The 26,473-nt window shown below is 47.9% G+C and overlaps 1 protein-coding gene across 1 annotated transcript in view; it reads left to right on the top strand.

Annotated features, from left to right (window-relative positions):
* The window catches only part of LOC146776319 (polycystin-1-like protein 3), a 729,731-nt gene that overhangs the window by 605,147 nt on the left and 98,111 nt on the right, over positions 1–26,473 (top strand). Inside the window, exon 27 of the mRNA XM_085639623.1 lies at positions 24,266–24,367. Within this exon, the coding sequence (XP_085495749.1) occupies positions 24,266–24,367 (102 nt within the window). The remainder of the gene's footprint in view (positions 1–24,265; positions 24,368–26,473) is intronic.

Genomic DNA, 26,473 nt, shown 5'->3' with positions numbered 1-26,473 from the left:
GCAGGGACGGCACCAACAATCCCGGAGGATGAATTGCAATTGATTCACAAGTACACCCTCAGAGTCACAAATCCGGGTTTGCAGCAACTCCCTGGCAACCCTCAGAGTGACACTCATCTACAGATATCCAGGCCTACATCCACAATTGCGCTAAGCCATCAACATGTACATCTGCACGCACGCCCTCACCTCCACAGGCTACATGTAGCTGGGGGCCAGTAACTTCTGGCTGGAGGAGGACCACACCACCATCCATCATTGGTCCATCAACATTTTGATCGACGTCTCCGACAAGCAACACACTGCTCCACACCCTGCTAACGATCCCCCAAAGATGCTTGATGTAAGTCACCACAGACAAGCTGTGTGGGACACTCAAAACAACGGCAATAATTCGAAGTTAGCGCACACAAGAAGTGGACAAACGAATCATGTTTCATACAAATGAAGAAATTGTGGCGTGCTACTCAGAAACGAGGAAGCCCACCTCGCTATTATAAACTGAAATATTGCTGGTGAACAGTCACCAGTGTACTGAGTGCACTGCGATGGAAAGAAACAGTTGGAGTAGTTTTGAACAACTAAACTGGGTTACCGTGAAGTCTGAATGTGTTTAAACTGTGATGAAATAACCAGCAGTCTAATAAACAATCAATTAAACAAACAACACTTGATTTGTTACTGACTCATTGTATTGGAAACGAAAAACACAGTTACTGTTCAATCTGCAAACAGTAAAATGATTGAAAAATAATAATAATACAGTCAATAATGAACTGCCCTAGAGCAGTGAATTGTATCGTCAATTCTAGAGAGAATCAAGAACAAGCCCAATGCATTTCGGGATGATACTCATCCCTTCTTCAGGGGCAGCTGAAAAAAATGAAAACAAAAACAACATTGAAAACCGTAGCTATGTACATACATGAAATTTTTTGTAATCAAACGTATACATTATGCAGCGTATCAAGGCACAAAGAATTCGCAACTGGCCTGATTCAAAACATTAGCAATTCAATGGAAGAAATAGAATATTGCAGAAGTGCAGGAAGGAGTGAATTACTCTTAATTGTGATTGAAGAGTATATGCAAAAGTACCCAGGAGTAACCGTTGTTAAAAACGTATGGAATGGAAGACACCCGTGAAAATGAGACTGGGAAAAATGAGAAAAAAGCTTGGGTTCTTACTGGTGTGCGAAGTGACGATTCAATGCGAAACTAACCAGAAGCGCCGAAGGCTGCAGGACACTGAGGTAAACAATGAAAAATAGTCTCAAAACCAACTCATGGTGAACACTCAAAACAACACCAACGCAACACCCTGAAACCTCACGCACTGGATCAGCAACTGATCCAACAATCTTTCCACATTGACGGACTTTCCTGTGAAGCACAACAATAGTTAAGGCACCTGGGACAAGGCAGACCTACTGGACTCCTACAGACGTAGCCGGACTCTTGTGCACACCTTGCAACACAAAGAGCCATCATTTACCTTACAGGCCTGGAAAAGACCACACACAGCCATCACCATATCATCAGCAAAGACAAGTGGAGATCCTTCAGATAGTGCTGAGACACCAAAACACACGACATCAAGGAGCTCATCAGCATTGTGAGTGAACTGACAGCAGATCTCCATCCAAGACACCCCACCCTTACAAGGCAGATCACATCACTTGCAACTTTGTACCACTGCTATCTCATGGCCATACACAACAGCCTTGGCACACAGTGGCAGACAGCACTATTATCCGCAGGACAAATCCCCCTCAGGTTCTGGACTCCCGTCAGCAGCAAGTACACCACCTGGCTCATGTGCACCATCCACTTTGGCTCTCCATCAGGCCACTTCCCACACAACATCTCAACCACATCATTCCCCATCCTTTCAGCCCACGTCCAGCGCGTTCTGAATGTCTCCTTTGAGTTGGCCACATTCCATGGGTGATGGAGGCATGCAGAGACCCAGGCCCTACTTAAACAACGGACGGCAGTACCGCAGGATCTCCTGGTACATCACCCTGCTTCCCTACCCATCAAATGTCATCCGGAAGACACTCAACAAGCAACTGACATATTTCCTCCACGCAACCAGCTCCAGGCAACCGGCACCAGACCATATTCCACAGTAATCACACAACAGCAACTGTCATCATTGCCACCACCAACGACAACTTTGCCCTGCTCAACAATGGTGAGCCCACCCCCCTTGACCTCTCAACAGCATTGTACACCATGTGCTACCACACTGTCAGCTCACACATCTCCAACACTGGTATCCAGAGGAGGGCCCAGGATTAAATCAGAAAGTAGCTCACCAGCAAGGCCCAGGGAGTCTGCCTCCACCCTGCAGCATGTAGTACACTGGGGTCATGTGGCACATGCCCCAGGGCTCTTCTCTCAGCGTGATGATCTTCAATGTCTCCATTACCCCCCTCTCCACCATCACATGCACACACAACCTCATCATCATCTCGTATGCCATTGACACCCAGCTGCTCCTCAAACTCACCAAAGAGCCAGCCATTGCCAGATCCAAACTTCAAGAAGGCATGATATCCATTGACGAATGGCTGAACATCAGCCACCTGAGGCTGGACTTGGACAGGACTGAGGTCATCATCTGAGGATTGTCCCCTTACGGCTGGGTCAACTCCTTGTGTCCCACTGGTCTGGGCACCGCACCAGCACCCAGTGGCCACGCACGCAAGCTGGTGTTCATCATGGACCCATCGCTGACAATTACCATGCAACTCACCACCCTCTGTACCTCATGCTGCAACACACTCCGCATGCTGCAAATGATCCACAGATAGATCCACTACAAGGCAAGACAGACTGTCCCCCAGGTCAACGACACAGCCGGCTCAACTACAGCCCCGGCCTCTACGTGGAACTACAGCAGGACTGCAGAAGAAGTAGTCCACATCCAGAGTGCATCCCCACACCTCATCTTCAACATCCCCAGCCACATCACCGTCCACCTGAGATAGCTAGAATGGCTCACTGTCTGCTGCAGGATCACCTTCAGACTCCTCAACCACACTCAGGAGGTAGTCCACAACCCCAGACCCAAAACAAACCTTGGACGTCTGTCATCCAACACCCCGTTGGCCCAACTCCGTGCAGGCCACCTTGCCCTGGCCACCATTCATCACATCCACATAAACACTGCATGCAGGAGATAGTTCTCCCACCTCGCCAAACAGACCTGGGACTCCCTCCCCGGGAACATCAACATGACCCATGACCTGTACACCTTCATGATACGCTTCCAAATTGGTCTGTCTGAGCAGTATTGCAAGCCCCCCCTCAGCAGCTTGAGGCCATCACGGGTGAGTATTGGGCTCCATGTCTGTATTTGGTGATACATTGAGACACATGTGTGTCCTCGACCGGACTCAGATCCAAGTGTATGGATGGCTGGAGTTAGTTCCACACTCAGGCATACTTTGACATATCCCCACATGTATGTTGTGGACTCATGCTAAATGACTGCAACAAGAAATTTCACGTAGTAATTATTTAATTATAGGTCTGGGGCGTGATTTGTGCACAGAAAAAGGTGCAATGCAGGGACAATAGAATCCAAAGTTCACAAGGGGGAGATGGGATCCTTGCCATTTGAAGTCATTAGAGTCCAGACCACAGTGTTTGGCATTATTAGTCAGACTGTGACCAGCAGGTCCATGTGGCAGATGATGTCAGTCAATGAGGTGATGCTGTCGCACATGAAGGCCAGGTGCCAAGCCAGGTGACCTGGGAGATCTGGATGGTCCGCTGCCTCTCACGGTCTTTTCCGTGGACGACCCACCTTCCTCCGGGGACCCTCAGATGCAGGCCTTGACGATGCTTGGGACGCTCCGTCGGACGAATCCTCCTCCTCCTCCCTCCCTGTGGCTGGTGGTGGTCTTCGCCTGGTGGCACAGGGAGGGATGGCCATGTTGTTGGCGATCCGACGGAGTGAATGGCTTATGTCCCTTTGCACCGCCAGGAGCTCAGCCAGTCTTGCCTCCATCCGTTCTTGGTGTTCTTGTTGACTGGCGTCTTGCTCGGCTTGCTGGTTCTTGATCTCTGTGAGGGTCACCACTACCTGGCTGAACTCCCTCGTGTCACGCCGGTATGCCTCCATGATGTGTGACATACTGGTCCCTTCAGCTGGCTGGTCAGGTTCTCGCCTCCGCCTGCCTCCACTCCCACCACACCTGCCCACACGAGCCTGGCCTGCCGTTGTGGGCACATCGGGTCTACGGGACTCCTGAGGGATGGCAGTGGTAGTGTTGACTGCCTCCTCCTCGGTGCCCCTCGCTCCTTGTCCCTCCTGGTCAGACTGGCTCAGTTGTTCACTGCAGGCAGGGCTACTCGGTGTCTCCTGGGATGTGGCAGGAATGGGGGTGGTGGTTGGCACAGATGGTCGTGAACCAGGTTCTGCAGGGGCTTGGACACCAGAGGGTCCAGGTCGGTCGGGGTCATCCGCGGAATGTTGAGAGGCGTCGCTGCCGGTGGGATCAGGTTCCTCCCGGGCCAGGGACTGTGAATCTTCACCCCCATTGTTGGGGGTAGATTCATCACGTTGCCCTGTGTGTGAGAGACAGACAATGTTAATGCTGTTTCATGCAACATGCATGTATCATACACATTCTAGTTGGCACTGTTCCTCCAGGTAGTTGTATGTGCCTAGCATTCTCCTCAATATTCACTTGTGGATGTGTATGTTGCGGGGGACAGTTTGATATGTTCTCCTGAGTCTTTGAAATGTAGATTTTTGGCTTGGATGCATCTTTGGCTATGTATTGGTGTTGTTGTGTTACATGTCCATTGTGACAGTGGGTACATCCATTGCCTGTCCCGGGGTGTCTGCTTGTGTAATGGGTGTGTGTGACAGGGCCTGCTGGTGGCTGTAGTGTGATTTGGCAGTGGGGCTCCCAGGTGATGTAGCTGTCCCCCCATGGAGCATGCTGCCATGACAGTGAGTGTGAGTTCCTGTCCTAGATATCTGACCTTGTTGTCTCGGTGTTTGTGTTTGCACTGGTCACAGGCGGGCCTTGTGCTGCCTACACCCAGGCCGAGTGTGAGCTATCTTGTCAGTACTTTCCCAATCCCTGTGCATTGCGCATGGTGCATGGGTATGTACCTGGGCCATATGGGATGAGGGCAATTGTGTCTGATTTGGAGTTCAACAATGTGTTTTGTGCCACCCACCCTCCCAGCATACCGGACATCCATTCTTGGGTTGGTGCTTCGTGTAGCATGGGACATAGCATGGCCTTGCTTTCTCAATGGAGCATACACATGTTAGTGGCATTAGCTTTATTTTTGAGTGTGGTTCTGGCCAGTGAGGGCTTGGGGGTAGTTGCGTGCATTTTGTGTAGTTGGGGTGTGGATGCCCCATTGCCCCCATGTTACGTAAGTTGTTTGTGTACTCACCAGGCTCTGGAAGTCCTTGCAGTCCATGTACTCCCACCGGCGGAAGCAGGGCCATCACCTTCTCCTCCCAGGGATGGTAATGTACTGGTCTGCGGGGCGCACCACCTACAGTGATGTTGCTCTGGGCGTTGCATATGTACGGTGCGTACACCGCCATTGCTATATACGGTGCGTACACCGCCATTGCGTATGTACGGTGCGTACACCGCCATTGCTATGTACGGTGCGTACACCGCCATTGCTATGTACGGTGCGTACCCCGCCAATTCTATGTACGGTGCGTACACCGACATTGCATTTGTACAAGTCATTCCCCGTGTACAGGACATTTTCCGTACGAATCGGAAATCGGAAAGCCGGTCCGGATCGTACTTGTACGCTCGGACTGTCTTTTTACGGTTCGTACGGAAAAGTGTCCGGGTCCGTCTCGTACAACTTTTCCCGCTACGATTCGTACGGATCGGGCCGATCCGTATGTACTTTTTCCCGTACGGATCGTACTTCACGGGTCGGACGTGACTTGTACGATTCGTACGGAAAAAAATACGGATACGAGTCGACCCCTTAGAGTAGACAAGCAAAAGGCCAATTTTTGCTTTCACATACCGCCCTACAAAACATGGCGGTATGTGAAACCAAAAACCTTTAATTGACCCCCACGCCATTGAAGAAAACTCCCATGGCGAGGGGGTTCATTGTTTTTTTTTTAATTTTCAAAAACAAAATCCTGCTTTGGGATTTTCTTTTTGAAAATAAAACTTTTTAGTTTGATATATCGCTCAGTCATGTGATGGAACAGTCAGTCAAACTTTCAATGCATTTACAGGAACCACTGTGACGGAAGATCCTGGAAAGGCAAGAGATGTCCGATGGTCCAGCAGACATCTCTAAATGTGGCAGGTGGAGTACTCTCTCCATGGCGAGTGTAGATTACTCCACCAGCGCGACGGTACATAATCCATCCACCAAACTCAAATTTAGGGCATACGTCTAGAAGTGCTCACTATCTTGAGGTTAACCAAAGAAAGCAACATTAACAACCTTTTTTGTAACGAGATGGAAATGTTGATGGGGTACCATGATCTTCCCCAATGTGCAGAATCAATATTGAAGGAGTTTAGCTTGACAGGATACGCTGAGTCTTGTCAGCGTAGAAGATCACTTGAATTACAAATGATTCAATAATGGTAGCCAATGGCGACGTGTATATGTTGAAAAGCATGTGGCTCAACGAGGAGCCTTGTGGCACCCCACAGCTAAGAGTTTTGGATGAGGAAATGAAGAACTCAAAGATAACAGATTGTTCCCTATCAGAGAGAAATGATTGGAAGCACTGCAAGGCTAATACAGCGACACCTTGCTCTGCTGGTCTCTGCAGGAGTGACCGATGGGTAACAGTGTTGAATGCCGCTGACAAATCCAGCAGGATCAGGGCAGCAGATTGACCCAGATCTAGAAAGGTCTTGATAGACTTGGACACTTCAAGGAGAGGAAATTCAGTACTATGCCTGAGGTGGAGGGGAAGGGTGCAGCAGATCGAACTGTTTTTAAATATGTTGATGATTAAGTAACTTCTCCATGACAGGTAAGTTTATAGATGATAGAGGTCTTCTTCACAAGAGAGGGTCATTGTACATGCCTCAACCTAATGATTGGTGGGATGCATGAACAGGATCATATGTAAAAGAATATAAACTATGGTGGTGTGTGCTTTAGATAGGAGGGGTTTCCTAAGTAAAATGTTTTGGACATATCATTGTGCGGCATAAGCATCACTGATTTCTTGCCTTCTATAATGTTAGGTAAAAGGCTGCCTACTCCGCTCTTCAAACTGGCTGAAAGTAGGCTGGTTCCAGTCTTAACAGTGATATGCCCAGCGTTGCTGGCCACAGGGTGAAGTCACAACATAGGAAGGAGAAATTTGTGTAAGATGCCTGAATGCCGATCTCACAACTGTGGTGAATGTGGGAGGCTGGGATATGGCAAAAAGCTTAAAAAGTGTGTTTGCTTTGCATCGTAGAATTAATTTGTAAGTCTGAAGTACCATTGGGTAGGCAATGGACACAGTGGAGGTGAAGCTGCATTTGGTGAGTGTAAGGTCTCAAGGTTTGATTCAGTTAGTGATTATGTACCAAATTTGGATTCTGGTGTTTTTGTAATAGCACAACTGATTATGTTGATGTCTCAGATAAACATGATGTTCTGTTTAAAGGACGTTCGGAGTTTGGTGTTCCTACAGATAAAAACACAGGTGATAGTGGACTTCTTAAATTAATCTCAGCTACTGGGTATTACTCTGGGCCCTATTCCAGTCCATCTTTTTTTGCCCACCATACAATTTCAGATACGAACCACCCATTTTCAAATTAGCCTTGTCCCGGTCCAATAGGAATATCCAGCCTAAACTGCCAGGCTGGATTCCCTCTAAACTAGAATGCAAGCAAACACAGACCAATGAAAATTAATGAAATTCCTGTTGTTCCTGGATTGTCAGTGAGAAGGGCAGAAATCACTTCCTAGCTTCTCTATGGTGATTCAGATTTGCTGGCGCATGTGAAAACACGATTCTTATTCCTGCTTTCTTCCCAGTCACTTTCCTTAGGAATGTGGTGCTGCCTGGATTGCAAGTTTGACTTATGTAGCTCCCCCAAGTTCCAGAGTAATGCACAATGGCACTCGACAATGTTCTTTCGGTACAAGCTTATTTTATACGCTAGATTTTGTTGTTACACTTTTTAGATATTTGTTACACTTTTTAGATATTTTACAGGCCTTTTGATCCTTTTTTTGGCTTTTTTTAGTATGACTTGGTCTCATTTTTAGGTCTCGCCTAGCATTGCAGCGCGCATGCTTTGCTTGCTCTGCGAGGCATATTGTAGTAGGGTATGTTTTAGAAGTGGGGTGAAGCCCCGCACATCTTTTTCATTGGCTGGCGTCATCGTCCTTGGTAAATGCTGGCTTCCGATTGATAAGGAGGCTTCTTAGTCCCTCCTTGTTACCGCCCTGTCTCTTTTTGAGACCGCCCATCAAGACTGGATCTTTTACATGTGGCGTTACACTGTCTCCACAAGTCAGTAAGCTCTCTTTTTGTTTGTTATTTGCAGCGCGGTCCTCTTTCACTTTAGAGACCGCGCTTGTTTATTTAATTAATTTGCCGCGTGGGCCGCTTTCACTTTTGCAGCCGCGCTTGTTTATTTATTTAATTTGGAGCGTGGTCCGCTGACTTTAACGGTCACACTTGTTTATTTATTTAATTAATTTGGAACGCGGTCTGCTGACTTTAGCGGGCGCGATTGTTTATTTATTTAATTCATTTGGAGCGCGGGCCGTTGACTTTTTTTTTTTTAAACAAATTTTATTGTGTCAATTTGACTATCACCACGCAGAGCTCTGTAATCCAGCGGCGTCTGCCATATCTCTTATACATTTACATGCAGGCAAATGACAATTGTATATTCAAACACCCTCAATTACCCTTCCCGCAACTCCCCCCTCTCCCCCCCCCAACACCCTGTGATCGCACTACCTCTGCCTAAACCCACTCTCCCACTTCCATCCATCAAGTTCCACCCTTGCATTACTCACACCCCCACTTGCCCCCCCCATGGCCACTGACTCCTATGAACAAGTACCCCTATGGGTTGATCTCCCCCTCTACCGGGGGATCTAACCAAATTCCCCGAAAGCGGGCCGTTGACTTTAGAGGCCGCGCTTGGTTTATTTACTTGTTATTATCAGCAGTTGTCACGGAAGTCCGCCTTTGCTACGTGAGGCTTCGCACTGCAGCGCGCGTCCTTCCAGACGCGGAGGAGGGACTGGTTGCACACAGGCTGACAGGAAGTGTCCGTGTTCAGGTACAGACAGCGGTACAACGCGGTAAAGCGGTCCTGTCCATCCTGCTACACGATGCGTCCCAACTTGCTGCGGTTTCACTGTGCCTTACAAAGTGCATTGTTACTCGAACACTCGTTTCTCAATCTTTCGAGGGAGGTGAAAAACAAGTCCTCCCTTGCCAAAGACAACAGCCCTACCATTTGATGTATAGTATTCGTATTAATATATCAGAAAATACATTTTTTCTATGCTAGCCCCATCATTTAATTGGACCACGCAGGGCATCTGCATGGTACTGTGTCTTCTCTTTCAGTGGCTGAGGCCCATACTAGCCCCATTCGGAGGGTAAAATTAGCATAATCCCTTTCTTCCATCAATTACTCATAATTTCTTGCCATGTAATTGCTATTTTTAGAGCGCTAACTATTATTGCTATGGCATCATGGCGCATTCTCTATCTAGGTGCCCTTTCTTCCTGATCTTGGAGAGCCTCCAGCTGTGCTGGAGGAACAGTTGCTGATCATATCTTCTATTTTCTTCCTGTCTTGTTGTGTGCGGTTAGTAGAGAACTTGTGCAGTCTCAAGATTTAAAATGGTTTCTGAGTTACAGTGACTGTAAAACAACTTCAATCGAGGCAGATCTTAGTGTGTTTTAGATGTATCAGGGCGGGTGCCGAAGGACCATCTTTTCTGCGTTCCATGGAGGTATAACCAGCCTAGTGCTTGTACAGATTATAGTTATTCATATACATTGATCATAACTCAAACCAGTGCCTTATGATTCAACATTGTGAGCAAGGAGGTGCTATGATTATGCCAATATTCTGTACGTTTCTAGGGTGAATGTTGGTGTGGTGGAAAACAGTGCTATCGATTTGGCTGCTCCCGGCCTACTATATGGCTTTGGAGTGGTTTTGTGCGCATTACTCTAAGTGGGTTCTGTCTACCAGGCGCAGTTTGATTATAATCATGTGAGGGTGAGATTGGAATGATGGTGTGGGTATTACCATTGGGTACAGTGTGCTGCTATTGGATGTTAAATGAAAGTGCAAATATTGAATATTAGCAGAGTCGTACTTGGACTGAAAATAGGCCTGGGCACCAAAATAATGTGGCCCTTATTAGCGAATTAGAAAGCTAAAAAGGTGGCCTATGTTTACAAAATGGGGCAGGTTTGAACTTGTAAAGACAAGTTGTATACGTGTTTTGCAAGTTTCGGAAGACCTCATATTTGAGCTTGCTGCGGCAATGTATGTTTTGATATCAGGGAAATCAACAGTAAAAAGCGGTCCAGCAGACCATAAAATAGTCTCATAAACAGCCATAAAACTGGCCCACACACTAACCAGACAGATCAGCCTATTGGGCAGAGCTGGATTGCCCTAAAGGCCAGTCCCTGGCTATCACTGGCTATTGGAGCTGTGTTGGCTTCACGTGATAATGGCAGCGTATATTGTACCAAATTCAAGTGGCTTGTTGGTTCTGGATTTAGACGTTGAGAGCACTCAGATGAAAACTGTTCTAGAAAATCTGAATGCCATCAATAAAAAAGGGTGTTGCCAGGAGGCGAATTTTAAGGGAGAATTGCCTCGATTTTCCAGTGAGAGAAAAGCATAAAGAGAGACAATACAATCTTTACAGTCACAGATGTACAAATCCTACAGCACTAATGCAGTTAGGCTCAGAGTATTAGTAAATATTCAATAATTGACTGTCCAGGCATTAATTGCCCTACCTTTGACCAAGGTCATGGTATGAAGTCACGGCATGCAGGACCAAAATACACATACATTTTACATTAGCCATATTTGTATGGTATCTTCGTGAATTTGCAAAATGTAACATAATTTAGCCTACATTTAATTTTAATTGGCTGGTCTACATTTTTAAAACGGTATGCCATGAAATCATATTTGTATCAATAACTAAATGGTCATCACTTTAATTGTATATTCTTCATTTTAAATGGTGATGTGCATTCTTAAATATGTAATAGGCTTCAGTTCCTTAAGTGGTTTTGTAATAAAACTGCAAATCTACTTTAGGGCTGCTATTTCGTTCAGAAGGAGGTTTTGACCAAAAATGTAATTAAATGTGTATGTATGTATATGGTATTTCTATAGCGTGAACCTAGCCAAAAGGCAGTGAAGCGCTGTACATGATCACAGGCAATCTTAAAGTCGGCGAGCAATAGGAGAGGAAGCAGAGTTGTGGAAAGTTAACGTGAGGTGATGTAGTGTTCTTTAAAGGGGTCAGATTTTAAGTCTCTTTCCTATATTGAAGGAGCTTTGGGCAGTCCAGAAGGATACAGGGATGTTGTTCCAGATCCTCCTGTCCATAGATGGAAAAGGCCTGTTGGTTTGTTTTTCCTTTTTTACACTTCTTAGTTTGAAGTCTAATGGTGTCCTGGCTGCGAATGTGCTGAGAACCACTAGAGATGGTGAGCTTGTCTGAAATATAAGTGGGGATGCACGTTGTGATGGCTTTGTAAATGATGTAGATGGTTTTGAAGATGATGCAGTCTGGCAAGGGGAGCTTATGGCGATCCATTAGGGTGGGTGTGATGTGATCATATTTCTTCAAGCCCTGGATGAGACGTGTAGCGGGATGTACGATGCCCATGAAGGGTGCCAGGGTGGAGTGGAGCAGGATGGCTATGGATTAAGGCATTATAACTATCCAGAGGCACGAGTACAAGGGCTTGAACAGCTGTTCTGAAGTCAGTTTCTGGAAGAAACCTTTTGACTTTTAACAATTTTTTTATTAAAGAAGAGAGATCTGGTACCACACAGTTTACTCTTCAAGAACAACAAACAATCTTAATATTCAGTACTTCATATTTGTTTGCTAGTCTTGCAATGTTGGAGCAAGTGGGTGAAAACCTAAAACTTTAAAGACATGTAATATGAAATTCAAATTATCACTTGCATTTCAATGCATCAGACTTAATGGTGTTTCAGACCACTAATGGTCATTTACTGCTTGTCTGACAGCTAATACAGGTCAGGAGTGTAAGTGTAATTTATAATAGGCTCTGGTCTTTTGGTTGCTTTTCAAAAATCCCTCTTCTGTTTCAATGATTCTAAGTGATAGATCGTTGCCAAACTGTAATTTAGTATTACGAATTATGCTAATAGTGGTCTTCTCTCTACTATGCTTTGTTACTGTACACAAGTAGGAATGGAAGCCGCATCAGTCCCATTTCCATGCCTCATGGTGTGAGTGACGCGCCAGCATACTATTTTTGTCAAGTCTCAGGTGGTTGGTTGCAGTGAGGTAGGTCCTTCTGCTTTACATTAAAAGGCTTATGCTACATTGAATCATACATTTTTTTCCGGAGTTTCATATAGCACAAACTTGACCTGAAGGTATTAGATGTCAAAGCGCTTTACATGAGCACCAGTTGCATTACACAAGGACACATTCATTTTTGTTAGGCACAGGGAGATTAAGTGATTTGCCCAGAATCACAGGATGCTGAGCGTCATTGCCAAGACTCAACCCTGGTTCCTCAGATTTGAGATCAGACGCCCTAGCCATTAGACCACATCCTCTCCCATCCTCTTTATGTTTTTTCCTTAGATGGTTGCACTTATGCCCCAGAGATAATACGTTTTTAGATATAGCCTGGGCAGCACATGTGCTGCTCTGCGAGGCATGCTGTATTAGAGTAGGGACTTGAAACTCAGCCCATATTTTTCATTGGCTTGTGCCACTGTCCTTTGCAAATGCTGGCTTCTGATTCGCTAATAGGCTTGTTTGTCCCTCCTTAGTACCGCCCTGTTTCATTTGTAACTTCCCATGAGGACTGGCCCTAATACTTCTGTTGCTATACGGTATGTCTTATTTAGTCTGTAAGCACTATTTTCTTTAATGACTTTCTCCTACTTCAGGCACGACTTGCTTTCCTGCAGCATTCAGTGCGCCATGCACGCTTTGACTTTCCAAGCAGCCCGGGACAATGGTGGCCACTTCTTTGAAAATAAATAGCTCTGGCATTTACAAGAGTTTGAGCTATTGCCATTGTAAATGACAATGCCTTTTATTTGTGTGTTAATTATCAAAACAGATAAATAAAAGGCATTGTCATTTACAATGCCAATAGCTTAAACTCTCGCAAATGCGAAACCTAGTGCATTGCAAATGCTTGTTATATTTTTCAATGGCTGCCTCCTGCATTCTTTGTAATGGAATCTTGGTTGACTATTACGTTATGGTCAGCAGGCACAGTACTGCCATTATCGCTCCAGATATACCACAGTTGTTGATTTAGGGCCTTGTAGTACTGTGGTATTTTGTGTGCCCATTGATCCTTCTGTCAAAAGATAGTTTTGTTGTTCCAAAACAATGATTTAAAGTGTTGTTGGCATGTGGTTGCAGGCTTGATGGTTCATCAAACATTTGCTTACCTTCCTAAGAGGTACCTGGGTAAGAGAGCTCCGCTGAGGGTCCTGAGAACAGCATGGCTTGTGGGTGATCGCTCAGAGGTGCCAGTTGAAGACTTGGCAATACTTGAAAAATTACTCATTCTGTAAGGAATGGAGTGATTAAGAGGCATAAATCAGTAATGCTCTGGTTATCAGAAGTTCTAATAAACCTTGGTCCTGCCATACTTCTTCTCAATCTTAGTTTCCATTTCTCCCACCCTCCAGCAGATCTCTCATTGACCATTTTTGTCCTGCTTGTGTATTATAAAGTGGACTTCTAGGTGGATATTTATGGTTTCATGTCACAGGAAAGGATTACAAATATTTGAATTCATGTGGCAAACGTGGTTGCCTCTTTCCTAGACATGATTCGCTCTCATGCTGTTAGGTCTGTGCTGAGGAAGAGTAATTCTTTGAAGATTTTAGGTAAGTAGTCACAAAGTTTTCCATTGCTGATTTTCTAGCCCCGATCTGATGGCTTCTTTTCATTTGTTGTTCCCCTCCTCCTCCTTTGAGCATTCTCACACCATTTCAGGAAACTCCATTAGTATTTTCTCACATTGTTCACAAATGGCTGTCTCTTTTGTCACTTTGCTTCTGTGTCTCTTCCTTTTTCTGTTTTTTCTTATTTGCTCCCTTATGTTTTTTGTTTGAGGTCCCATCTCTGTTGTTTGAGTATTTTTCTGAGATCACTAGGGGTTTTCCTTTAGTACTTCCCACTTCTCTCACAGGTGTCCTTTTTTTAAAATACATTTTTTTATTAGAAACAATATGCAGCAATAATGACATTACATTGACATCTTAGGCAAAAATGTTCATAAGATTACAGCATTACCTTTCCAAACATCAACTCAGCAGGAGCTCAGAGGAGCACATTCCGGTAACATCGTAACCATCTTTAGGCGGGTGACTTCAATGTCTCCGGGTCAGGAAACTTCACCAGTCCATATCTATTCCTGAATGTCCACGTTATGTGTCATCATCTCGTCGTCCCCCTCCTCTAACCCCAAGAGTCTCTCCCTCCTCAGTTCCACTGTCGGAGAAACACATATCTCCCCCCTATATTTATTCCATCGCCCCCACTTGTGATCCCATTTGCTTGGACATCCCCTCCCTTTATATACTGCTTTTTCGGCAATCATGGCGTGGTCCATATCTTTTGCCCAATCTCTCAGCTGTGGTATGGTGTCTACGCCCCACTTCTGAGCAATGTTCCGTTTCGCTATACTCCACCCCATCGTGGCCCATGATTGTTCGGCTTGCGTGAGGTCCATTGCCTCCCAGATATTGAGGAGACATAAAGTGGGAGTCAGGTGGATAGGTTTGTCACAAGTCCTAGTTAATTGTCTGGTGACGTCCATCCAGTACTGTTGTATGTGAGGGCAGTCCCACAGGATATGCAGGAACGTACCCGTCTGATTACAGTGTCGGAGGCAGAGCGCATCAGGTCTCCTACCCAACCGGTATAGCAGTGTGGCATCAAAATATACCCGGTGGAGGATTTTAAGTTGGACCAGGCAAAGTCGCATCGGGATGGCTACTTCCCGGGGTGAGGACAACGCCTCCATCCAGTCTTCATCGGCTAGTTCTCCCAGGTCAACCTCCCAGCTCGCCCTCAGTTTCAACGTTGGATCGGCCCGATTATTGATCAACTTCTTATATGTGAGAGAGATGGCCTTGCGATTCATAGGATCCAGCAAGAGCCTGTCCTCCAGGGGAGAGGAGTCTGGAAGGGGGGTAACTTTAGGGAGGGCTGAGTCAATGGCATGGCTGATCTGGAGATACCGAAAACCTTCCCACGGTGCTAGTTGATATTTAGTTTGGAGATCCATATACAATGCCTTCTTGCCTTTAATCCACATATCTCCCACCGTGGAGATCCCAATCATATCCCACTTATCAAACCCCGCATAGGCACTAAGGCGTCCCAGAATGTCTGGTTCCCATAGAGGGGTAGCCTTTGTTAGGCGCCCCTGCCAACCTATCCGCCGCTGTACTCCATGCCACACCTCCACCATACGCGCCGTAGGACCGGTCAGGCGCAATTTCCTGTGGTTTGTATATAGCGCTCTATTGTAGCCCCCCTTTCCCATCAACCAATGATCGGTGCGAAAGCTGGGATCATCATGTCGCCCGAACACCCATTGATTGATGGCCGTAAGCTGTGAAGCCTGATAGTAGAGGCGCATATCCGGTAGTCCAATACCCCCATCATACCATCCCATAGTAAGCTTGGCCATGGCTATTCGAGGCGGTCTACTGTCCCACAATAAATCTCTCACTACTGTTTCGATCTGCAAAAAATAAGTGTTAGGAACCGGAATGGGAGTGTTTTGTAGGGCGTAAAGCAAGTGTGGCAGAGTGAGCATTTTGAATAAAGACGCACGTCCTAACAGAGTAAGGGGGAGCGTCTTCCAATGCGTGACATCCGAACGAAACCTCTGTAACGGCCCCAACAGATTCTGTTCAAAGAATAGTGTGGCATTGGTGGTTATAAAAATCCCTAAATAACGAAAGCCTTGGGGGGAGGAGCCAAGATGGCGACCGGGACGGCAGCGTAGACTCCCGGCTCCGTGAACCTCCGCATCCCGCACGGATATCCTGCCTGAGATCCTTAACCTGTGCTACGTGGTCGTGTTTCTGAGGGAGAGGGGCTCCCGACTGTGTGACTCCGAGGTTTCTAGCTGCGGTATCGCCGGAGAAAACTGCATCTGAACTTTGCGGCCCGTGCGGCCCTGGAGCCGGGACATCGAGTGGACGTTGTGGCCGGGTGGCAGTGCGACAACAGCGGCCGGTGGTGACTGGGTGGAGTCGGCCCACCGGAGCGGTGCCGAACTCGGCCTACATTTCGGCGTGGCCACTTCTACTGCCCAGCGTAGCGGACCGAGTGCATGACCGAGGGTGCAAATCTTAGATCCTCCGGTGACTGCCCCTGCCTTGCTGGTGAGCTGCCCGGCCGCCGTCCGTATCCTGCCCCGATCATCGCGGGCCGCCCCCGGATTTCTACGGGAGCTGGTCCGGGGTGGGGACGGCTGTTGCCCGGGACCACGGATAGTTTTTTTGCCTGCCCCCGGAATCCGGTCACCCGCGACGTGGACATCGCGACGCTTGTCCAGGGGTCCCGGCCCCGGTGAGGGTCGGGCATACTTGGCGGCCATCTTGGGGCGATGAAGCCTACCATCCTGTCCGCTGGGCCGCAGCGGGCCTGTGAGCGTACGACTTTTGGGAGTGTGGCGGCGATATCACAGAGAGCTGCGCTGGGGTACGGCGACCTCCTCGAGGCTCTTGGTACTCTTCACTCCTCCTTGGTTCATGGTTTCGTGGTCTTGGGGAGTAGGCTCGATGGGGTGGCGTCGGAGTTGGGGCAGTGGCGGCCCGCCTGTCCGCACGAACACAGAGACTACCCACACTGCACGCAGGAGGACGCTGTGGCGGCCACCCCTGAGGTTAGTACACGACTGGACGCTCCGGCCAGTACGCTACAGTGTGTTCGGCCTTCTGAGGGCCTGATCTGTCCCGGAGGCGTTGGACCTGAGTGGGATGTGGTGGCCTCATCCCGTACATGCCCTCCTGCGACCCAGGGACAACTCCAGCAACTAATGTCTGTTTTGGCTGCTTCTGCCTTCCTGAACCTTGCATGCAGTGCAGATCCTAGGGCAGCACTGGGAAGCCTGTTTCTTCACGCGGCGGACTGTGTTGATGCTCAGAGACCTCCACCCCACCTGGGTGCGTCGCTTCTCGGTCGTTGTTGGACATTCCTCTGCCTAGGAACATTGGGTATGGTGCTGGGTCGAGGGGTCGACATGGCCAGTATTCCAAAGAGTGGTCAGGGATGAGGTTGGCCCCTGGGGGGTGATCGCCTAGTGGACGGGCGGGCTTCGGGGTGGCGTGCTCTCCTTACATGGCTACTGGCACAATAGGTGCATAATGCTCCCCATCTTGGTTTGAGAAGATTGTTTTTTGTGCTGTTTCTTGTTCACCTTAGGGGAACCTTACCGTGCGGGAGGGAGAAGCCGGGGGTCTGTTATGAAGGCCCTCCTCCAGTTTATAAATACTTTCTCCACCCCCCCGTCTGGTGGGGGTCATTTCCTACTTCTTTTTCCCTATTCTTCTATATTTCGGGTCTGGTTCCAGGGCGACAGGCACACTGCTGGGGGGGGGGGCCGTACTCATCTGCAGAGGTGCAGGGTGGGGGGTTAGGGGAGGGGATTCTGTTTTCTTTCATCACTTTTTCCATGGCCTCCTTTTTCTTCTCTGATTCTTTTTGTTTTTCTTTTTCTGGGATCAGCGTGATACACCTCCTTTTGCTATGCCTCGTTGCCGTTCCATGTGTTCACAACTTCCGGGGTGTTCTTGGGGAGTTCTGGCGGGGGACTGCGGGCGCAACTGTATATTATGTTCTTCCCCATCCTGATGTTCTTGTGTTTGCGCCACTGACCTAATAGATTGCTGTAAATCGCTAACGTTCATTACTCCGCATATCCGTGATTGTTGTTTTAAAATTGCTTGTCACCTGATCCTTCTGCCTTGTTTTATCATAAAATGAAAACCTCTTTCTCCTGGTGCCCTACTTACGCTGTTCACAGTATTAGCAGTACGATTTTGCTCCCCGAATTGCTGCCTGTGTGTTACACTTGTTGTTATGGCTCTGATTGCTTAGCGGCCGGCCCTGGGGGGTTGTAGGCCCATACTTGTTCTTATTGAACTGTCAATAAAGGTTTTCAAAAAAAAAAAAAAAATAACGAAAGCCTTGGGCTGCCACCGGAATATCATATCCTCGAGGACTCTGCTGTGGATCTCAACAAAGGGAGTACATCTGGGATTTAGACCAGTTTATCTGGTACCCAGAGTGCACCCCAGAAATATGAAAAATATGAAGTACACGGCGGAGTGAGCGCGCCGGTGAGGCAAGATAGCAAGATAAAAGAATATCATCCGCATACAGTGATTTTTTTTGTAAATTCTTTTTATTGGCATATGTTGTTATAATCATGGAGCATATACATTCCGTACGTATAATTATGCTACATAGGGGGAAAGGAGCAGAGCGATGGTTGTTTACTGAAACGTGAGCCATGGGTTGCGTGTATAGCAGTTTGACCCACCCAATGAATTTGGGTCTGAACCCGATGCGGGCAAAAACTGCTAACAAATACTCCCATGCAATGGTGTCAAATGCCATTTTGGTGTCAAGTGCAAGCAATATCGCTTCTTCCTCCAGTGTGTCCACACGGCCCAGTACACCATGCACTTGACGCAGATTGCACGCTGTGTTCCATCCCGGCATAAATCCCGACTGATCTGGGTGAATCAGGTCAGTAAGATAGGGGAGCAGACGAGTCGCCAACAGTTTGGCTAGAATTTTAGCCTCCACCGTAATCAGAGAAATAGGTCTATACGAGGCGCACTCATCTACCGGCTTACCAGGTTTATGGATGACCACGATGGTGGCCGCTCGGATATCATCCGGAAGGAGGGTGTTTTCGTAGGTTTCGTTATATAAATTGAGCAAGTGGGGTGCTAGTTTGAAAGCCATAGGTTTGAATAGCTCAGTCGGGAGGCGATTAGGGCCCATCGTTTTACCCGCGCGTATGTCCTGAATTGCCTTGCAAATTTCCTCAACCGATAAATCAACGTCCAACGCTTCCCTACCCTGTTCAGAGAGACAAGTCACCCCGATAGTGGCAAGGAGTTCTGCCGCCATCGAAGCTTGTGACTCTTGCGGGGTACCATATACTGTTTTATAATGATTTGCAAAGGTCTCAGCAATGCCCTGTGGGTCCGTAATCAGATCGTTATCAGGTCCCTTGACTGCATGCACCCATCTTGCTGATTGTTTTTTGCGTTCCAGCCATGCCAGCAACTTGCCGGTTCGTTCTCCTTGTTCGTATATCCAATGCCGGGTGGCCAGAGCACGTCTATTGGCGTCCTCTAGGAGTACCTGTCTATAATCCTGTCTTTTTATATTCAGCAGGTGTTTGGTATCGGGGTCTGGGTCCTGGGAAATGGCATCCTAAAGGCGCAGGATCTCGATTTCTAATTCCAACACCCTCCGATGGCGCTCAGCCCTGTGGCCCGCCATCACAGACAGCGCTCTCCCCTTGATTACTGCACCATATGCCCCCCATAGTGTAATTGCCGACTGAACCGCGCCTATATTCTCTTCAAAATAATAATCAGTGTCTTTCCGCAAGGTTTCTCTGATATGTGGGATCCTTAGTGCCCAAGGCTGAATCACAATTGGACTAGGCTGTGGCGGGCGCTGTATACCGAGAACCGCCAACACAGGGGAATTATATGATACCCCCGTGCCAAACACGCAGAATCAGAAAATTTGTGTATATGTTGTGCATGTGTGAACAAATAGTCGCGTGATTGACTGCTGTGTACACCAGACTGAAACGTGAAGCGTGTGTCGTGAGGGTCCGACCATTTCCAGATATCCACCATCCCCAAGGCGTCAATAAAATCCCGTAGTTGGGAGCAGTGTGCCGAGTCACGTCTGGGCGGGGACCTATCCAGTAGACCATCCATCGTCAGGTTAAAGTCACCCCCCATAACCAATGTCCCCACAGGTAAGTTTAGCAAAAGTGTCCCCACATCCGTCAATGTCAATCTTTGCAGACCCGGTGGGGCATATACAGAAATAACATTAAAAACTCTGCCCTCCCACATACCCGTGCAAGCTGCGTATCTACCCTGCGGATCCGTCCAAGTATTTTGTAACACATATGGGCAGCCTTTGCGAAGGAGGACCCCCACACCCCCGAGTGTGCCACCATTCGATACCCTTTGCTATCGAGGGCCATGCAAGAATTACCAATTAAGTTGGTTTCTTGTAGCAACACCAAATCAAGCCCTTGGCGGTGGACATACTGCAATACAATACTTCTCTTAATTTTGTCTCCCAACCCATTGATGTTCCAAGTGGTAAGTTTAAGTCCCTGACCCTTCGCCATTTACTACAGATATTGATAGAGCGATAGCATTGGAGGATATATAGTGCAGCACACCCTCCACTGTCTCCATCTGGGCAACCCCTAGGCCTTCAATGTCGAACACAAAGTATTTAATCTCTCCTATCGCGATCTGAACCTAAAAACCAGCTAAGATGTACATATACAAGCAACCACTTTGTTCTGCTGCAAAATACCCCATAAGGCACCCCCCCCAACAGATTAAACTCAAACTTGTCTCCGGCCCAAATAACTCACCCCCCTCCCTGCCTCCCTGCTTAACGGGACTAAAACCGCCCACCACCCTCAACATGCAGAGTGGCTGTCGCCCACCCATAAACAATTCCAGGGAACGCGAGCTACCCCACTCCCTATCCTTCCACTGTTGCATAGGCCATGCTTCGCTCCCCGGCCCAATCCCCACCCTCAAAACAGTATACAGCACAGAGGCCCGGTACAGTGCTCATTAGACGTCATGTGTCGCCCACGGTTTCAGAAGTAGTGCAGCAACAAATCCCAGGAGAAAAACCATCACCCTCAGTACGGTTAAACATGTAGAGCAATAATATCAATCAGAGATATAAATAGGCTAATCAAACGTCAGAACAGTCCCCTGAACCAGGACCATCAACAACACATATGCACCAGGAATCCACCCCTGCACCCCCCCCCCCCCCCGCCCCCCCCCCCCAAGAAACAAAACCTCTGTGATCTCGTGTTCGGGAGGCCATGGCTCCGAGACCATGCGCCGAGACGTTCCTGAGGGCCTCAAGAGGCCAGGGTCGACCCCATACAGTCTTACCAATCACCAGTTCAGTGCCCTCCCATATGTCCCTGGGAGTCTGAATCAGAATGTGGAGGAGATCGCCTCTGCTGGCGCCAGTCTGCGTGATTATCTGCCACCAAGAATGCCTTCTTCCCTTTCTTTTCGACCGTACGCCAGCCATCAAGCCAGTCCCAGGCCTCCTCAGGACGAGTGAAAAACCACGATTTCCCATTGGCTTCCACCCGCAGCTTGGCGGGGAACATCATTGCATATTTGACTTCTTGGTCCTGTAGGGCCCGCTTTACTTCTAGGAAACTTCGGCGCTGTTTCTTCACTCGCAATGTGAAGTCCGAAAAAAACTGAATCTTGCTGTTCTCAAGGGTAAGTAGCGGGGCCGCCCTTGCTGTTTGCATAATAACATCGCGGTCTCGAAAGTTGAATACCCGCGCCAGAAGCGGCCTAAGGGGCGCTCCCGGCTTCGGATGGCCCCCAGGCACTCGGTGAGCTCTTTCAATCGTGAAACATTTGGAGTGTCCTCTGGGTTGTAGATGCTTAAGGACCAGTTCCTCCACAAAAAGGTCCGCTGCCTGCCTCTCTGCGCGTTCCAGAACGCCAATAATGCGGATGTTGTTCCGCCGCATTCTACCTTCGTAATCGTCCAACTGCAGGGCCATCGCCTCGTGAGAAGAGCGCAGTTCAGTAACTTGTTTCTTGAGTAGGGCAGTGTCAGTGACCAGTTCCCTGGCAGTGTTCTCTACTGTGCCCACCCTCTCCGCTATTTTCTTCATGTCTTCTCGGATCAGCGCCACATCCGTGGCCACCGTGTCGATTCGTACCTCAAGGGAGGTTCTTATCGCCGTGATTGCCTCAAGGAGATCTTTATTCGAGGGTTCCGTAGCGTCACCTGGGGTCGCTGCCTCTGTTCGGTCTTCGGCCTGCTGTTTCTGCCAAGCGAATTTCTCCATCTTGGTCTGGGTCGTCGTCCGATTATTGCGGCCGGACGCCATTTTCTTTGTCACGTTAGCACCACTCAAGATCAGGGCGACACCGCTACTCCCCGCCGCCTGCAGTGAAGACCTTCACCCAGCCTGTCGGTTTTCGCAGGAAGCACCCTACACAGAGGGGTATCTGACTAGGTCAGTCGCGTAGTGAGTGCGGCAGGAAGGATAATGCACACCATTTTCTCAGCTGTGGATGGCCGGTATAGGATCAGGACCAGTCCACCTCAGCAGTGAAGACCACTTCCCCACAACTGCATGTCTCACCCCTCCCGTATAGCAAGCAAGTCGTGAGGAGAGACAGGAGTCTCAAGGACCCACGGGGCAATAGTATCTCCTCCAGGCGTGTAGGTCGCACCGATGACTCAGTACCTCCACTTTGTCCGCAGCCCTCTGGTAACAAATGTCCTACCTTGCAGGGGTCAATACTGCTCTAGTCCACCTGGGGCCCCCCAGCAGCTCTCTCTAGGTCCCAGAGTCCAGTGATGAGCGGCCCTCTAATAGCGCCCACTCCAGGTCTCAGCAGTTCGTTCCCAGACCGGGCGTTGTGCTCATGGGGCGCCGCAAGGCCTGAGACCAATAAATTGTCCCTTCAGAACATCAGGCCACCAGCAGCAGGTCCACAGGAGGCTGCAATCCAAGTTGAGGGCCACCTTTAGCTCGCCATCGCGAGCCGTCCCCCGCCCGGCCTTATTTTCACTGTGGGGGGCCGCCGCCATTTTAATAGCCTTTTCCCAAGTCACAGCGCCTCTATGACTATTGGTAGTGAAATGCTACCACTCTGGGTCTCTACAGTCCACTCCTGATCAGCAACACTTGGAAATGAAGCACCACTCGGTCTTGGGGGCCCCGGAGCACACCCTTCAATTGGAAGGCCGCCCGCAACGTGTGCTCTGCAGCTGTGATCAAGCCCCAGGGCCACCTCGGGCCTGCACGCACGAGTCTTCCTCAGCCCGCTCGTATGTTCACCACGGGGGCTGCCGCACCATTCACTCAGCCCCCGTCACTCACAGGGCCCCCAGGAAGGGGCACTGCAACTGCCGCCAGTCACCAGGCAGTGCGCCTCGCAACGATGGGCCTCACCGGTGAACTTTCGGGGCTCCATCGAGATAGGCCGCGACAGCGGTCTTGCATGCCGCGCGCCCGGCGCGGCGCCGCACTCCTGTAGGCGGAATAACCCGCGAGGTCACAGTCCTCGGAGCACTCACGGGGCACCGCCACCAATCCGCCCCAAATTTGACAGGTAGATCCCTAGGCACCACAGCAACACTCCAAAGGCACCAGGGCAGGAATCGGGCCAGCGAGAGCAAAGGAATTCAGGATATTTTGGGAGTGGCGCTCCGGAGTAAAACTACCAAGCTGCCATTCCCATCTGCGGTTAGCCACGCCCCGTGTCCTTTTTTAATTTTCCTTCTTGCTGACTTCTGTGTTGCTTTCATACTTGCTACACTCGCGACTATTTAAGTACATTATTGTTGTGCTCGTGTACCTCCCTGGGTCTCTCTCCTTTGCCTTGATTAATACTTTGACTTTACATTCTGTTGAGTTTTGTGTTTGTCTCAGTGGGTCTCTCCGATGTGCTCCTACCTGTGCCACCTTTATCTCTAATGCCTTCTTTTGCAGTTTGTTCATGCACCCATAGTATGTATCGGTCTACCTTCATGTTTAACCATTTTATCTTACTTAGCTCAAATTACCTAAATTGCCCACTGTTTTGTAGAGCATTTCTTGTTTGCTGTTTGACCCTTGTATTTCTGAAGGACTTCTCTCATAGGTATCCTTTATTTGCCTCTATCAGCCCAATAATGCCTTTTCCTCCCATGCGTATAATCTGTCTCGCCATTTTGCCCGTAGTGTAACCTGCTGTTTGGATGGAGTATCTACAACTACAGAAGCTTTTTCAACACAGTGGTGACCATAGTCAGCCTTATGATTGGAATATTCAACTACGAGGAGGTATGTAAAGAACCACATCCTTCATCCCACACTCTACTAGTGTGGGTGCAATGAACTGCATAGTATACAAGAACAAATTGACTTATGACTTATAATAATGAGAGGCGTCTGAGTTGTGCTATGTCAGACTACGCTGTTCGATGAAGTTAAAGCATGACAGCATTATATCATATGCTGCATAACCGAGATTTACAGAAAAGGAGCTTAGATGTTTTACACCCTTAATTGAACTCCCCATTTCATCCTTAGATTGCATGTTCTTTCGTTAGAAGTAATACATATGTTGGATACCACATTGAAATTAAGGAGCAAGTAATGCTATCTATTATAATATTCACTGGAAGGTTATAGTTGTTTACGGTCATAATTTATCTCGGATGGTCTCAGCTTACTAACAGGTTTGTTTTGATAAAAGTGGTAGTAATAATAAAAAAAGAAGCATTGACAAAGCCAATATATCTCGCCTTTGGGACCTATTAACTTTTCCAGTGTTTTTTAGTGATGCTGTTTGCGTGGATACCATGGGTACTTGTAAACATTTTCCCAGGGGCCAAAAAGTATGCTTTATGATGCGGCCGAGGGCTGCATTGATGGCATCAGGGTGGGGATCAGGCAACAGGTGGATGTAGGTGGAGCGAAGCATATTCATGGTGTGGACTGTGAGTGAGGAAATTAGTTTGAGGATTTCAATCTGTACTTCCCTCTAAATTATGCCGTAGTTCCTAGAAGAGACATAGATTTGACAATACTGTGCAATGCTTTATCTGATAGAGACTTCTAGCCGTAGATCCCTTACCTTAGAATATTCCCCAGGCATTAGACTGGATCTGGATATTTTCAAGCAGTACCTCTGCACGCTGGTAGGTGGCATTGTTCGACTCCGTGTTGACGTTGTGCACACCAGAAGTAACGTGCACTGTGCCTATGTAGGCGACACCCCAGGGCTCTGACATCTCTTCTTTTCTTCTGCACTATCAGTGCAGATTCAGAGAGAGCTCCCTCTGGCAATGTTTTGGACAACTTTTTTCAACATTTTGCGGACTTCTATTTTTAAAATTTCTTTATTAAGTTTTAACAAGAAGACAAAACAGTGCACTTACATTTGCTGATTTTGATGGTTGTCTACATTACAGTAGCTCACACTTGAGACAAGTTTCAGTAGTTTCAGTTTATACCTCAGAAAAAAAGTAGAGGGGCCGATTCACAGAACTAATCTGAGATAAAATCCTAAACTTCCTACTTTTGTTATTCACAGAAGGCATTTAGTAGTAGTAAAGTTAGGACTAAAGTTGAGAATGAATTGCCTGTACCAGGGGATATATCCCCTAAAAACGAGGTAGTCAGGATGGAAGCCATGTAACCCTGTTCTATCTATCTATCTATCTATCTATCTATCTATCTATCTATCTATCTATCTATCTATCTATCTATCTATCTATCTATCTATCTATCTATCTATCTATCTATCTATCTATCTATCTATCTATCTATCTATCTATCTATCTATCTATCTATCTATCTATCTATACATAAATGGTGGCGGCCTGAACCAATAAGTCGCAAAATGGGGTTGGGCGCACAGATAGTATTACTCCATGTCTGGAGCTTCAAAGCCACCTCTTGCTTAAGTTTGGGTAACTGTAGCCCAGCGCACTGTGGGCTGCTTGCCACCCGAGGTCATTCGAGTCAGCTATGTATGTAGTGTGGAAAATTGGCATCTAGGAGGAATAGACATAAATGCTTCAGCAATACAACCATTTTGATTGAAGTGATGCACCCCGCAAATGATAGGGGCAAAGAGATCCAGTAAGAGACAGACACCATGAGTGAGGCAACGGCAGTGCCGTACTTCACCCGCAGTGTTTCCTCTCTGTGCCGAGAGGCCACAACTCCGAAATATTTTTTATCTGAATCACACCACGTCAGTGGGTAATCAAGTGGGAACCCGAGGCTGTTGGGAGTGAGAGGAAAGATCTGGGATTTAACCCCCCCCCCCCCCCCCCCCAAGCGGATAAAATTGTAGGTCTTGAATGAAGAGGGTAATGTCATCCGTGTAGAGCGAAACTAGCAGATGTCGAATAGGGTATCGCAGCGCGTACTCCCTAT

This window comes from Triturus cristatus, chromosome 12 (genome assembly GCF_964204655.1).
Source record: "Triturus cristatus chromosome 12, aTriCri1.1, whole genome shotgun sequence".
In the NCBI taxonomy this organism is placed as follows: Eukaryota; Metazoa; Chordata; class Amphibia; order Caudata; family Salamandridae; genus Triturus; species Triturus cristatus.
Note: the sequence above shows the minus strand (reverse complement) of the source record. Positions and strands in the feature narration are given on the sequence as shown.